Below are 15673 nucleotides of genomic sequence, written 5' to 3' on the forward strand. Positions count from 1 at the left end.
GGAAAGGCAGATAAATCACTTCCCAGATAAGGTCAAGTTCAAGGAGTTCATCATCACCAAGCCCTTATAATATGAAATGTTAAATGGGCTTATCTAAGAAAAAGAAGATAAAAAATATGAACAATGAAAGGGCAGCAAACTCACAGTTATTAACAACCACACCTAAAACAAAAGCAAACTAAGTGGACAGCTAGATCAGGAGCAGAGCCACAGAAATGGAGATCACATGGAGAGTTAGCAACAGGGGAGTGGGAGGAGGAGAAGGGGGGAGAAGGTACAGAGAATAAATAGCATAGACAGTGGGGAGAAAATAGACAGGGGGAGGGCAAGAGTAGTGTGGGAAATGTAGAAGGTAAAGAACTTGCGACACATGGACATGAACTAAAGTTCATGGGAATGTGGGTGGGAGGAGGTGTGCAGGGTGGAGGGGAATGAGGCAGGGGGAATGGGACAACTGTGATGTCATCATCAATAAAATACATTAAAAAAGAAAAGGAAAGATAACAAACAAACCAGTACTGTATAATACAGTGTTTACTTGAACTTTGCTAAAAAAAATTAAAATCAATAAACAAAAACACACATACACACAAATAAATTTGCTAAGAGTGTAGATCTTATATGTTCTTACTACACCCCCCCCAAATAAAGAAAATGGTAACTATGTTAAGTGAAATTTATGTTGATCACTTAACACACACAGAGGTTAGTAAAAGTGGGTTTGCAGTTGTAAGCGTGCAGTCCATTGTAATAATCATAACCTGTGTCTTGTCTTTCCATAGGAACAGCTGTAAACCTACTTTTGCCCACCCTTGTATGTGTATCAGAACATCAAATTGTACTCATATATCTTAAGTCCATACAACTTTTGTCAAATATGCCTCAGTAAAGCTTAAACAAAAAAATTCAAGTGGGTAAGTAGGGCTGGTGATGAGCTAAGGGACTTTGTTCCAGTTAGAACAAAGCGGTGAAAGGCAGAGGTTGGCACCAACCACCAAGGGTGGGGATTGCGTGCAAAGAGATGGTAGGCCTGATTTCTACAACAGAGTCTAGAATCTTGTCAAGGGTGTGTCTCAGGCTGAAGTGGGTGACTTAACCACAGTTACACTGGGTGGGAACAGAGCAGCTACTCGAGGCTGGAAACGTGGGGGTGGGGTGGAGGGAGAGCAGGGCATACCATGGCAAGCATGGGGTATCTTGCTAAGGGGTTAGAATACCATCTTCCAGAAGGGGCCATCAAACAGGACAGAGAGTCGGACGGGTGCAGGGGGAGGGCGCCGAGGGAGATGGAGGGCTGGAACCCAGCTGAGCGGAAGGGGAAGGCTGAGATTCATGGGGAGGACGGGTAGGGACTGGTAGGCGCATGAGAGGGAGGAAAGAAATCTCAATTCTGGGTGCTCGCGTGGATGGTGAAAGCAGATAGTGTTGACCTGGGTAAGAACTCAAGACCAGGAGCAGGTTTTCGTGTGTGTGTGTGTGTGTGTGTGTGTGTGTGTGTGTGTGTGAGAGAGAGAGAGAGAAAGAGAGAGAGAGAGGGAGGAAGGGAGGAATTGGATTTAGACGTGCCTAGTTTTCACTTGAGGGACTTCTACGTGGAGAAGAAATCACTTCCTGCCCCAGAGCCCAGACTTGCAAACCCGGGGCGTGGACAGAGGCCTCCGGCAGCGTCCGGTCGCGCGGGTTGGGCGGCCGGGCCCTCCGGGGTGTGGCCGCCAAGCGCCCCTCCTCCGCGGGCGACTCTCGGCTCTGGTGGTCTGTACGGGTCTCCGCTCCGGCTCAGCAGCACAGCGCAGCTGCCGCCCGCTTCTCGGTAAGGCGATGAGGACGCTTTCCCCCTCCTGTTCCCTCAGTCCCCTCACCAGCTGGTGTCGCGTAGGGCGGATCCGGGTCACAGGTGCCCCTTGACCCCCCAGGCCTCTGGGCCGGGTCCGAGCGGGAAGTCAGGCTCTGCGGCCCCCGGGACCCCGGCGCGGCCCTCCACGGGCCTCAGGGGATTGCAGAGGGGCAGGGGGTCGGGGCAGTGCAGAGGCGCCCGGGCAGCCACGTGTCCGCGCAGCGGCGGCGGGGGCGCCAGCGCAGGCAGCTGGGGTGGCGAGAGTGCCCACGTGGGCTCCTGGGTCCGGAGCCGGCGCAGGGGCTGGGCGCGGCCTGTGTCGGCCGCCCCAGCACCCTTACCGGACCTTTCATCCGCAGGACCATGGCGAACACGGAGCGCACCTTCATCGCCATCAAGCCAGATGGCGTGCAGCGCGGCCTGGTGGGCGAAATCATTAAGCGGTTCGAGCAGAAGGGGTTTCGCCTCGTGGCCATGAAGTTCCTAAGGGTACGCGCCCCCGCCCCCAGTAGCTCGGTTGCAGAGGACTTTGGGTCCCGGCAGCGTCATGTCCGCGTCTCGCCGGATCGGAGACCACCCCCCCCCGCCCCCCCCCCCGCCCCCCATTGCTACTTTCGCCCCCGCGGGAATCCCTTTGCCTCCTCCCCTGGCCCTCTGTCCGCAGACCCTTTCCCGAGGCCCGGGAGCTCAGACGCCCTTGGAAAGGTTAAGCGTAGGTAACATGACTCCTGCCCCGGACAGGCTTCCTTCTTGCGGCTGCGTGGGACCGTCGCCTGCCCATCCGTCACTGGGGGGCAGCAGAGAGTGAAGAAAGTCTCGCCCCAGGCCCCTTTCCCTGGCCCACGTGGGTCTACCTGTGCCTGGAAGCGGCGCCTGGGAATCCTTCTGGGTTTGGGCTTGCAACCCTGAGATGAAGTTTTCGGTGGGGTGTTCCTTCCTCTGCAGGCTTTGTCGTAGTTGTCTTTTCCACATTCAATTTGAGGCACACAGATCCGGACCTTAAGGGATAAGTATCTAAGTACTGAAATTTTAACCAAGCTCATCCGTGAAGAGGAGAATGTTCTCACTTAACATCTAAAATGTTTAAGCGGGTGTTGTGATGGGCCAGGGGAGTCTAATGGGACCTCCACCTGGCACATTTCCTTCGGTTGCACCCGACACTTCACCTCCCTAAGTCTACATCCTCAAACCATCTACTTTAAGGATAATGTCCATAACGTCATTGATATTATGAAGCTGTCGTCATGAGAACAGTCTTTTGGTAAAATAGGGTCAGTTTCATGTTTTGTGGGATTTTAAAAAAATGCTTATTGATTTTAGAGAGAGGAGGGGGGAGAGAGAGAGAGAGCAGTATTAGGGCGAAACCTCCATTGGCTGCCCCCTACAGGCGCCAGACCCAGACTGAACCCACAACATAGTTACCTGCACTGTCGGGGAATCATACCCTCAACCTTTCGGTGTGTGGGGCAAGGCTCCGACCAACTGAGCCACACTGAAGGGCTGGATGGGATTTAAAAAACAAAAACAAAAACAAAAACACCTTGTGAATGTGGGGTAAAATACTAAATTGGACTTTTAGAGATGTTACCATGTTAATGGGAGTCTGAGAAGCTGATGGAGCCCATAATCGACCCTTTCCGTTGTAGTTGCTAATTGGTACCTCCTCTTCATTGCCAGGCCTCCAATGAACTCCTGAAGGAGCACTACATTGACCTGAAAGACCGCCCGTTCTACCCGGGGCTGGTGAAGTACATGAACTCGGGGCCTGTGGTGGCCATGGTAAGTGTGTACTGGTGAGGAAGGGAAGTCCAGGAAACTGAGGACTAAAAGTAACTGGCCTTGGTCAATGACGGTGTCATATTCCTTTTTTTAGATTATTTATTGACTTTCAGAGAGAGGGGAAGGGAGTGAGAAAGAGAGGGAGAAAAATCTGCTGGAGATACATCAGTAGGCTGCCCCTCGCTGTCCCCAACTGGGGACCTGGCCTGCGACTCGGACATGCACCTTGACTGGGAATCAACCAGTGGTGTTTTGATTCACTGGCAGGTGCTCAGTCCACTAAGCCACACCAGCCAGGGCTGTGTGTCATGTTTTAGACGTCTTCCTCAGGTACTCCAGATTCCTTGTTTTATAGATGGAGACTGCTGGGATTTAATTAATAGAGCAACTAGGAGCTTGGGAAGAAAAAGGAAGGTGAAGCAGAGCTTAGAGAGCTTTGTGTAATCCCAAACTGGAAACGAAGAAGTCTTATTTCTTCCTGTGGCTTAATGTCTAGTGCTTGTGGCTGCATAAGGATTTTTTTTCTTTTTCTTTTTAGAGAGAGTGGGAAGGAAGGAGAAAAAAAGGGAAACATTGATGGGCAAGATACATCGATCAGTTGCCTCTCTCACGCCCCCAGCTGGGGACCTGGCCCACAGCCCCGGCATGTGCCCTGACTTGGAATCCAACCAGTGACCTTTTGGCTCACAGGCCGGCCCTCAGTCCACTGAGCAGCCACACCAAACCAGGGCAGGATTCTTTAGTATTGTTTATCTTCACTTCACTGGAAAGTTGCCAAGTTGGGTAGACCTTTGATACTAGCAATGCGTCTTCGATGGAGTATGGAGTATTTACATAGCCCCCTACGATCTACTGGGGTTAGCTGACACTCATGTCCCTGATTGGTCTGATTGATGGGTGCTGTTAGGTAGGGGTAAACGTCTGTTCCTAATGTCCTGAATGGCAGACCTGCCTGATGCAATTCCCTTTCCCTGCTGTCAAGGTCTGGGAGGGGCTGAATGTGGTGAAGACAGGGAGGCTGATGCTCGGGGAGACCAACCCAGCAGATTCTAAGCCAGGCACCATTCGTGGAGACTTTTGCATCCAAGTTGGCAGGTAAGTCCTGAGGGGCGCTTCTGACTTCCTCAAAGCCATTTTTAATGGGTATCCCGATTTTAGAAGAATTTGAAGTTCCAATGTAGGTGGTAATTATCATCAGGTGCAAGTGTGTTTTTTTTTTTTTTAAAGATTTTATTTATTTATCTTTAGAGGGGAAGGAAAGGAGAGAGGGAGAGAAATACCAATGTATGGTTGCCTCTCATGTGTCCCCTGCTGGGAACTGGCCTGCAACCCAGGCATGTGCCCTGACTGGGAATCTAACCGCGATCGTGTGGTTCGAGGGCCCACGCTCAATCCACTGAGCTACACCAGCCAGGGCAGATGCAAGTGTTTTAAAATAGTTACTTCCCTAGGCTGCTTGTGCTACTTCAGATTTTAGGCAAGACATCATCACAGGAGGGGGCTGCGTGACAGCAGAACGAATGTGAGGAAAGGGTGCTAGCCTCGGCTCTGCTGTTTGTGGCACTACATCCACGAGTCTGTCACTTAACCTTGTGGCCCCTCGCCTATGCCAAATCTGTACCAAAACTTTACAATGAAGAGATTCCAGTGGAATAAAGGGATTGTCGAATGAGCATGAATGTCATGGTTGGGCTTTGTAAATGAGTGTTAAGAAAATCCAGCAGAAAATGCCCCTGATAATGAATGCATCGTGTCTACTTCAGGTTTTGGTCTGGGTTGGTTTGACTCTCCCTGTATTTTTCAAAATTGGAGAAGGACTGTTTTGTGACACAGCATTCTTGGGGTACAAGTAATATTTCGAAGGGGGGACCTGGAAGCATAATGAAGTGGAACCAAGGGATTTTTTTTTTAAGATTTTATTTATTTATCTTTAGAAGGGAAGGGAAGGAGAGAGGGAGAGAAATATCAATGTATGGTTGCCTTTGGTGTGTCCCCTGCCGGGAACTGGCCTGCAACCCAGGCATGTGCCCTGACTGGGAATCAAACGGCGATCCTCTGGTTCGCAGGCCCGCACTCAATCCACTGAGCTACGCCAGCGAGGGCGGATGTTTTTAACTAAGTACTTTTATGGTTGCTTTTAAGAGGAAATACTTTGGGGGAGTTTTATGCTTCCTGTGACAACCTGGCTTAAAGGTCTGCTGTGGTTGTCCTTCGCTTTATCTACTGGACAGATGTTTGCATTTCGCAGTGTGTTAACTAGCATTTGGTCTTTCTCAGGAACATCATTCATGGTAGTGACTCCGTAAAAAGTGCCGAGAGAGAAATCAGCCTGTGGTTTAAGCCGGAAGAACTGGTGGACTACAAGTCTTGCGCTTTTGACTGGATCTATGAATAAAGGGATGGACAAAAGCATCAGTCCCCTTTGGCTCCGCTTGGGTGTTTCCCTGGACACAGCTCTCCATTCCACTGACTTGGAAGCAACAGGATCGATCTTTGTTTTCTAAAGTATATTTACCAATAAAGCCTTTGGGAACTGGGTGCAGCCTTCTGTGCTTCCTTGGTTCGCTGGAAGAAGTGACTTGGTTCCCCGGCTAGCATAGCATTATCTGAAACTAATTAGCCCTGCTTATTACAGAAGAAGGCTCTGATCCTCCTTAGCACATCCATACACCTCAAGACTCTAGGGGGGAAAGGAGCAAGGCTGGCGAGGACCACGTGTGGCACGCTGAGTACTGTTATCTAAGGAAATAACCTTACCCCAGCCTCTTTAGCTGATGTAGAAATGTCTACTAAGGTACAGGTAATTTTAATTTAAGCTTGATAGAGTGAAACATACTGTCATCCAGATGTGCATTTTTTGCCGATTGCAAATGGGGTGAGTTATGTCCGAGGAAATGGAAGCCTAAAGACATCTCTAAAATGAGATCACTGGGACGCAGGATTAAATTATGGATGTGAAGGCGTTAACCTAGTGCCTGGCCTACTGCTGGCATGCAAATAGGCTGCTCGACCCTGCTGCGTTCTTCTCTGGGGGAAAATACTTGAACTGCCGGTTTCCTGGGCCAGAGTAGTGAGTGGTTACAAAATTTATCTTCTCTACTTTTAAGGTTAATTTTGCTGGGTTGGTACTGATCACTGGAGTTTGGCTTAAAAATTGGAGATTATAGAAACAGGTGGGTCTATGAATACCTATTATCTGTTAGGAAACAGGTGTAATCTAAATGTCAGTTACATGCGGAAGACTTTTTTATTTTTGTTTTTATTTCAGTATTACATTTTTAATGTATACTGTTACACATGGCAGTGACAAGTACACTGAGTTTGGTATAGTCTCAAGTCAATTAGGTTTAACATTTTCTAAACTATTTTCCAATTTAAAATTTACCCGACTTGGCCGGGCTCAGTGTGCTGGGCATTGCCCTGTGAACCGAAAGGTTGCAGGTTGGACTCCAGGTTAGGGCACATGCCTGGGTTGTGGGCCAGGTCCCCAGTTGGGGGCATGTGAGAGGCAACCAATTGATCAGTGTTTATCTCCCTTTCTTCTTCCCCTCTTTCTAAAAATAATCTTAAAAAAAGGGGGGGGACGGATTAGTCAAAGAACATGTATGCAGGACCCACAGACAGACAGCGGAGTGGGGACTGAGGGAGTGAGGGGTGGGCTGAGTGGAGGGGAGCAAAGGGGAGAACAATTGGGTCAACTAAAATAGAATAAATAAAAAAAAACCTGCCTCGGCTGGTGTGGCTCAGTGGATTGAGCGCGGGCCTGTGAGCTAAGGGATCGTGGTTCGATTCCCAGGCAGGGCACATGCCTGGGTTGCAGGCCAGTTCCCAGTGGGGGACACACGAGAAGCAGCCATACACCGATGTTTCCCTCTCTCCTTCCCTTCCCCTCTAAAGATAAATGAATAAAGTCTTTAAAAAAAAATAAAACCTTACAGAAGATGTGACCCCATTTTATGGTATATGCTCTCACCATTTTAGTAGTACAGTTTGATGACCCAAATTACAGATTCTGGGGCTGGCCTGGGGATCTGCATTCCAGTATGTGCTCCTGTGACCCTCACACACTGGCAGAGGGACCTGGACTTGTATTTGAAGCAGTGGTTATGTACGTGCTCACTCTGGGCTCTTCAAAGAAGTTTGCACAGGTGAATTCATTTAATCTTGGGAGGTTGCTACTAGTCTACCCATTTTATTAGAAACGAGTTTTTTTTGTTGTTCCACTGATTTATGCATTCATTGGTTGATTCTTGAATATGCCCTGGCTGGGAATTGAACCTATACCCTTGGTGTCAATGGGGACGATGCTCTAAGCAACTGAGCTACCAGGCCACAACAATATCCCTAGTTTACAACTTGAGTCAGGGCAGGTGGCACCCCTGCCCTGTCTGCCAGGGATAAGAGTAAGTCCACCAAGACATGGTCTGCTTGGGGAGGAAAGGTGGCCTCTCTCAAAGAAGGACCAGGAGCCTGTTCCTCAGTGGGCTTCCATTGAGTTTAATTTGCACAGGAATACAGGTAAAGCTCATCAATCACTGTCAGAGTAATGATCAAACAATAGATAATATTCGAAGAACTGTAAGGGCTTATTCTGAGTCAGGGTCAGTTGGCCAAAGGGCCATAAAACTTTGGGGAAACAAACCCGTTTTATGCTTGGACCCTTACCATCTACATTGAGGGTATTGGCAAGGCAGGTTTCATGGGATTTTATGCATTCTTTCTTAGGCCTGATCGCCCCAGGGAACCAACTCGCCCTTTCCAGCACAGGGCCGCACCCACCACCAGCATTGTTTCAGGCTTAAGTCAGGCAGGGGAAGTAAGGCAGCCAAGATTAGGAGCCTTCTCGAAGACAGAATGAGGACAGGCTATGTTAAAGCTGAGGGGCGAGGTACAGCACCCCCTTTTTCTATAGCCCCCTCAAGCCCTTCCCTTGATGGCCCCTTTGTGACTGAGCCCGTCTTAGGTCATTCCTCCCTTGAAGATCTTACCTGTCCTCGGCTAACCAGTCACCTGCCTGGGGGCTAAGCAGGGTGAAGTAAAAGGGGGCAGGGGTGGCATCCCTACCAGGAAGCTAAGCTTTGTCTCCTTAGTGACTTAGGGTCCCAATGTCTCTTTACTCAGCCTTAACAGTGTGTGTGTGTGTGTATGTGTGTGTGTGGGGGGAGGCGGTTACACCTTATGAAACCAGGCAGGGCAGTTCCCAACACTTGAAAACAGAAACAAGTGAAGGTGTCAGTCTCCAATCCGAGCAGCTGGTTTCAGACCCCATGCTCTTGGCTACTGAGCGTGACTACTGCCTTTATAGTTACCCAAGTGACATGCCCAAGTCCTGCGTTCTCAGGGTTCAAGTCCCATTTGGAGTGGTGAGAGCTGACAGGAAGGACTGTTAGGACTTTGTTTGGAAGAAGCGGAAGAGCGAGCAGAGCATGGTGAGACTGAAAGCACGAGGCAGTCAACACTGGTAACGTGTGGTGCCAGGTGCCGGATCCACTGGGCAGATCACTTCGTCAGGTATACACTTGCCTAAGCACAGTACTGCACACCTGACACTAATACAAAATACTGAATGTAAACACTAATTGAAAAATAAAGTAGAAAAGTACTGCTTCTGGAGGGAGACTGGATTTTGGACCCCATTTCAGGTACCAGCAAGGCGTGTGAATGGACAACTCACGCAGAACCATTCGTGCTTTCAGTAAAGCTCTTTGTTTTACACAGTAAATGGATGGTAAGTGGGCAAAATCAGGTTTACAGTTTTTCGTATGGAAAATAATACAATAATTAATAAAACAAGCACAAACTGTTTCATGTATTCACAACAGTAAACCTGCTTTCCTCAACTTTGGTATTTAAAATACGTTACTCTTTTACACCTTTTACATGATTACCTACTTGTTGGCAGAAGGCAAGCCCCATGTTGGCCTGCCTGACCAGACACTAACTGGTCAACAAGCGTTACTCTAAGGTCTGTCAAAAGGAAACAGTTTCCCTGTCCCGCAACCCCCCCACCCCGCCCGCGCCTCAGGAGGCTGGGTAAACAAGAGTGCAAAAAAGTTACTTGTTTGGGGGGTCACTTGTTGCTCTTAAAATTCTGGGCATAAAGTACGTTAGGAAAACAATTCCATAAGAGGCATGTAATGGTTTAAAGAAAAAAAATACAGACCAAAACTTAAAAGAATATATGCATCAAAGCCTTTATTGAGAGCCAACCTGGGAGTTCCAGCTTACCAGGGCAGCGGTTCAAGCCAGTCAAAGTGGGCAACAGCGCCAAAATTAGGGTTGCACCTGTTTTTCTTGGAATGCAGTGTGTGTTTTTTCTCAACTATGATGGAATCAATCCCTGAAGAAACCCAATTCATCTCATTATCTTATGATCATAAAATTCTCTACAAACCGCTTTTGCAGAAGTTTAATTTTCCAAAGACTCAGTCATTGGTAGAGGAGTCGTCTTTGTATTCTTCCTTAATGTAACCTGCACCAGCTGGCTGGGACAATTTATTTATATCTGATGAACTTTGCTTGAGATGAACAGAGCTTGGAGAGAAAAAAAAGTCCCCTAGCAGGCAAGCCGCCTTGAAACATGATGTTTTAGCTAAGGTGATGTAAACCCCCTTTGGCCTCTTGGGCAGTAAGTACCTGGGGAACTGGAGTGATAACGCAAGTGATAAGGCCAGCTCACCGCTTGGTAGCCATGGCTGGCAAAACTGAGGAAATCAAGGACTTCCAGTGCACAGCAGATGAGAGGATGCCAAGCCTGGCAAGATCTAGAAAGGTGAGGACAGGGTGAAGTCTGAAGTCTGACGCAGCAGATGCCTTTCTCTGTATCTTGGTCATCGCAGGCAAAATAAAGGCTGAGCAAACAAGGCAGCCCCTGCCCCCAGGTTTGGCGGGGACGGAGAGGGAATGAGCCAGACCCGCTGACTGTTTTACAATGTTAAAAATTAAAAATACCCCCCCACCTTAAGCGGCCCACACTTACCTCTGCTCCTGTTGTGTGTTGTGCCTTCGTTCTTTGTCGGTGAAACCCGGTCTCAAATGCAACCTTGTCCATATATATATCCGCCCATATTCTCTTCCTTCCTTGTCAGAAAGCAGTAAATTCTCACTCATAACCTTGCTTTTACCTTATTAGACTGCGGGTTCTGTGAGGAAAAAACTGAATGGACTTTCACGGGGGCCTCTGATTGTTTACAGAAGGCATTTGATATTTTTAACAAAAAAAGGAAACCTCTCAAAGACAAAGGTGTATTAAAAAACTGCTCAAACACAACTTAAGTTTAATATTTTATTTTGTGTAAAAAAGGGCAAATTTAGTGAATTATTTTCATCTTGTACACAAAGTTATAATTTTAATGCTTTTACATCCATGCTGAAAATTTGCAATTTGGTAAAAATGAAAGGAACATAAATTTCTCCAAAGAATTTTTCACGCCATTATATACAGTTCCTGAGAAAGTGTCAAATCCTTTCTCAATGATCACAAGTTACCAAGAAAATAAAAGATTAAATTTGTACAGATATTGGTCTATATATCAAATACATACAGAAATGATGTAAAAACCTTATGCAGTTTATTTTGACCTCTGTCCTCAAAAGATTTGCCCAGGGACAGACGCTTTTCTTTTGTATAAATGACTGTGGCTTTATATTTAAAATATGAAAATCAAAGGAAGAAACCCAGTTTAATCACAGTATTTTTAAAATCCCTTCCCAATAGTAAAGGATCATTACCAAATATATAGCACCATAATACAAATATTGATGGGAAAGGGTATTCACATCACGCAAAATTAATAATAATAAAAACAAACAAACACTGAAAACCCGTGTTAGTATCCGTAGAATAAGAAGTTGATAACAGCTTTAGCTTTCCTCATACACAGCAAAAAAAGGTTAAAGAGTTTAAACTACCAAAAGCCCCAAATAATCCTACCAGGAAAAAACAAAAACAAAAACAAACCCAAGGTCAGCAGTACATTTTGAACCGTAAGAGAGAACGGGGCTACTGAGCTGTACTATTGGAGTTATGGCTAATTCATCCATCTCCTCCGCGTGAACTCGTCTCTGTTCGTCGGCAGGAGGAGTGCAAATCTGCACAACGAAGAGGGCCGCAGATGTGTTTAGACTGTAGGAAGTCCTTACCAACCTTTAACTGTTGGCCGTGGGATCAAGAGAAGAAACACCATGAACAGGTGGGAAATTCAAACTCCCAGAGCCTGGTTTCGCTCTAGAACTGGAAGCTTATAAACAAATGAGCATTTCACAGATGTAATTACCAGGCTCCAAATCAAATCTCTCCTGACTGTTCAGTTCCCTATAGAGCCCTTAAGCCCAAGGTACTGGCAGAGGATGCCACACGACTGGCTTCTTGTGCCCACATCATGAAATCAGAGTCCTGGATTGAATTCACTGAGTCTGAGAATAAAGATGGTTGTAACTCTTGCTTTGGAAGTCTTCTAGGCTTTACACGTTTATGGGAAGATCCTTACAAGTTAAAGATGTGGAAAGTGTGAGGATGTCACATTTACAGTAGGTCCCTCTCGGTAATGTTTAAGATAAATATCCAGTAATTTAAAAGCTGAATTCACATATATTTGACACATGAGAATCAACTTGGCATTGATATGATCTACATTTATGCCCCTAAAGAATCAGTATTAAGAAATGTTGACATGCGATTCCATAAATTCTTACACTATAAAGTAACAAATTTTACTTCCAGTAGCAACTACAAAACCTTATGTTATTAACCCCTCTTGCATAGAATGAGGTAAACCTGTGCGTATTACCAATGCTATTATTCCCAAAAGTAGAGCATTATTTTAGAAAATAAATTGCTGGTTTTTAACGTTCTATGAATTTTAAAATTCAAACAAAAATCTTACCTAAGATGGTCTCCTGGGACTTTCTGTTAACATCTTTTAAAGCATTCCATAGGCTGAAGGACTGTAGAGTTTAATCATTTTGATTAATTCCTAATTAGCCCTACCTATATTCCAGAGGAGACGGTCAGTGTTACCACTCTGAAGAGGCCAGGCTAAGACCCAGAAGCACTTCTACAACAGATGCAGTAATTCCTGAGAGTTTAGTTTATGAACCCCACTGGTAAACGCTAGAGCTCTCTCATTCAGTCACAACTCAGAAAGTCAGAACATGCAGAGAGCAAACCTTTCACCAGTTTACCCTTAGATCCTTTTTTTGAAAGGAAGCCACGTGAACTTTAAAACAGGGAATGTTCAAAATGGTCCAAATCAGTTATTATTGTTCAAACTAATTCTGAACACAAATAAAGACAATTCATACTATATAGATATATATGGAATTTCAAGAAAATTAAATTCTCTTTCAAATTAATTTCTAACAAATCCAGAATAGTTAAAAGCACAGCTGGAATGATTTTGAAATCTCGAACTCATTTCGGCTTTAAACAACTTAGAATTTGATTCTCCTGATGCAGAACATCTGTTTTGGGGTGTGGTTATTCCAAGTACTATCTCACAAATGGAGGGAGGCGGCAGAGAACTAATCAAACCCCCCTTTGTAGCATACTTTTTAGTAAGGAAAATGAAAGGAACTTAGGATAATATTGCATTTTCCCCAACCCCCCAAAATGTAGACTGACATCCCATATATCTGGTCAACCATTCCAGTTAACACTTTAGTGTTAGGATAATTGTACTCATTTTTAAATTAAAGAACATATAAAAGTATCCAGAGTTCTTCCAGTTTCATATAGAACTCCAAATAAATGTTCACAGAATGAAGAACACTTCTGTACAAACGTTTAAAATGGGCCGCAATAAAACACCAACGGGCAGAGCCGATCACCCGCCCGTGACCTACGTGGTGATGAACCCACCCTCTGGGGGGCGGGGTGCTCAGTTGCGTGTTTCCGCAGCAAAGGAAGTTGGAGACGTGACTGGCCTAACCTCGGAAATCCCCAAATCTCCCACCAGGTACCAAAAAGGTTCATTTGTGTGGACAGTTCACTTGCATTTTACAACTATATCCTTCTTAAATCACTGCCTTCAATCCTGCTACCTAAACTTTAATCTTACCAAAAAGTTAGAATTTCAGTTCTTGTTAACAATGCACATAAATCCAAATGTGTAAAATATTACAAAATTCTTTCAAAATCTTCAAATACAACACAAAAATTGTCCATCTTTATAAATTGAAAAATTTCCCCCCATGACTAAAATAGTTTCCCCACCCACCTGAAAAATCTGGAACTGAAATTTTCTATGTTTAGCAAAGTGTCCCAGTCGAATAGCCCCGCTGTACAGCTGGACTGACTACACATCAGTCCCGTGTAAAAGTCTCCCTCCCACCCTGGTCTCTGGGCCACTCAGGGCTCCTGTTTGATGTAGAAGTTGGCGGAGCCGTTGCTTTCCTGGTCAGATGCTCCTTGGAGGAAGTTATAGTCCTCTCCGTCTATTAACTCCTCCTTCAGCTGCAATGCAGTCACTGCATGAGAGAGATAAATGTACAGGATGTTACTTAAGCCTTTCTGGACTATTCAGAGTGCTTTTTATCTTCATATTCCACTAGCCTGACATAGAGGTTTAAACATTTAGCTAATTTTAATTTTCAAAGTGTACTGACGGTTAAAGAAAGTTCCAATACAGAACAATACTGCATACTGGACACTGCACGACAGACACCTTCGACACAACATTCAAGATAATAAGGATTGCTAATTTGACTAGAAAAATCTGAATTTTTCTTATGGGTAAGTATTCACTTTTATGTCAATGTCTATACAAACAATGATGTATTGGGCTGCATGGTCCTGAAATATATTTAATAAGTAACAACACACAAAAAAGGACTTTAACATAATCTTATGAACTCCGTAGAATATATCTTTATTAAAAAGACTCCTTGAAGAAAAGAGATATAAATTACCTGAGGTATTATCTGATGACCTGCTTTTTAATGAACACAAACGAACAGTATAGGCAGTCCTCAATTTACAGAAATGTCATGTTCTATTTAGTCTTTATTTTTATGGACAATTACTTTTCAGTTTCTAATATTTTCAATGGGGTTTAGATTTCTGGGTAGCTGCCTAAGCCATGCTAGTAGGGCTCTTTCTAATGCATAGACAAGAAGGAAGGCAAAAAAAATTATTTTTCTTTGCTGGGCTCAGCACTGATCTTATGTAAAAATCTTAGGTTGTTTAATACTGAGATTTTGCTAACTGTTTTTATAAATTCCTCTTAACTCAAATCACTGTCCCTCAACACAATTACCCAGTAACTTCAGACTGACCTAATTCCTTTCTCTGGGATCTACCCCCTACTTCCTATAGAATTCTTCCCTTCCAAAAAATTATTTCCTCAATTGTTGAACAAAACCAATCTCAGCTAGGTGTTAAAAACAAGTCTTAATAACAACGAATCTCTAAGAGATGCATTCAGGTTTTTAAAAAAGTTATCGCCGAACCAAAACTGAGTTGGTGAAGTTTCACACAGTTTAAAGAGCAGGCGACCTTGCACGCCAACGTGCTCACTGGAATCCAACCCCGTGGTGAGCAGTGCTAAGTTTGTTTTCTCACATCTGTGCAACAGAGGCAACAAACTGTGCTTTCTCCACCTTACCTGTGCCCCACGGTTCTTTTAAATTTGACCAAATATTCTGAAACAAAGATTTCACATAAAACCCTGACAACTTGAGACTAGTGGTCTTGAAGGACCACGAGCAGTGGGAACCGACTGGCTGCATCAGCTGACCAAGAAGCTGCGGCAGCACGGGGCTCCCACACACACACACGCACGCATCTCAGCGTGCGACTGACGTTAGCTGCTTGCTTCCTGCAGGCGTGGGCTCCAAAGATAAGGAGAAAGTATTCAGTGCTCTGCTCTATGGATCCTTCTCTTACAGTCAGAGTGAGGGGATGCATACACATGGAATGTAAACTGGGACTGCTTATACAGAGTAGTGTTAGTTTACAGGGAGAACTGGAACTCAGTATTAGAAGAGCAGTAAGCCAACTCAGTTTTCAGAAAGCGGTACCTTGACAGTGTCACCATGCAGAACAATATTCAAACGGCTACA

At 45.3% G+C, this 15673-nt stretch overlaps 2 protein-coding genes and 1 long non-coding RNA gene across 8 annotated transcripts in view; 2 read left to right on the forward strand and 1 right to left on the reverse strand.

Annotated features, from left to right (window-relative positions):
• The first annotated feature begins 1676 nt into the window (after positions 1-1676).
• Positions 1677-6151, forward strand: LOC118994249 (nucleoside diphosphate kinase B). The gene is made up of 5 exons (XM_037056880.1): positions 1677-1810; positions 2194-2323; positions 3512-3613; positions 4596-4708; positions 5891-6151. Exons 2-5 carry the CDS (start codon positions 2198-2200, stop codon positions 6006-6008), a joined length of 459 nt encoding a protein of 152 aa, XP_036912775.1. The 5' UTR covers positions 1677-1810; positions 2194-2197; the 3' UTR covers positions 6009-6151.
• Positions 4715-5520, forward strand: LOC118994251 (uncharacterized). Its single transcript, XR_005068018.1, has 2 exons — positions 4715-4811; positions 5033-5520. It is a non-coding gene; the product is annotated as an uncharacterized LOC118994251 (long non-coding RNA).
• A 4733-nt stretch (positions 6152-10884) lies between the features above and the next one.
• MBTD1 (mbt domain containing 1) overlaps positions 10885-15673 on the reverse strand; it is a 74070-nt gene continuing 69281 nt past the window's right edge. For 4 of the 6 annotated variants that reach the window (XM_037056883.1, XM_037056882.1, XM_037056884.1 and 1 more), the window contains one exon: positions 10885-14080. In XM_037056883.1, the coding sequence (XP_036912778.1) occupies positions 13962-14080 (119 nt within the window). In that variant the 3' untranslated portion in view covers positions 10885-13961. The remainder of the gene's footprint in view (positions 14081-15673) is intronic. The other 2 variants (XM_037056886.1, XM_037056885.1) reach the window with 1 other exon arrangement.

This window comes from Sturnira hondurensis, unplaced genomic scaffold (genome assembly GCF_014824575.4).
Source record: "Sturnira hondurensis isolate 20B ecotype Veracruz unplaced genomic scaffold, ASM1482457v3 Scaffold0009182, whole genome shotgun sequence".
NCBI classification, from domain to species: Eukaryota; Metazoa; Chordata; class Mammalia; order Chiroptera; family Phyllostomidae; genus Sturnira; species Sturnira hondurensis.

Bases quoted from the DNA above. Each gene is read 5' to 3' on its own strand.
- LOC118994249 (XM_037056880.1), top strand. From the start codon at position 2,198: ATGGCGAACACGGAGCGCACCTTCATCGCCATCAAGCCAGATGGCGTG. The intron at 3,614-4,595 runs GTAAGTGTGTAC...CCTGCTGTCAAG, and splicing joins CGGGGCCTGTGGTGGCCATG to GTCTGGGAGGGGCTGAATGT. The intron at 4,709-5,890 runs GTAAGTCCTGAG...GGTCTTTCTCAG, and splicing joins TTTTGCATCCAAGTTGGCAG to GAACATCATTCATGGTAGTG.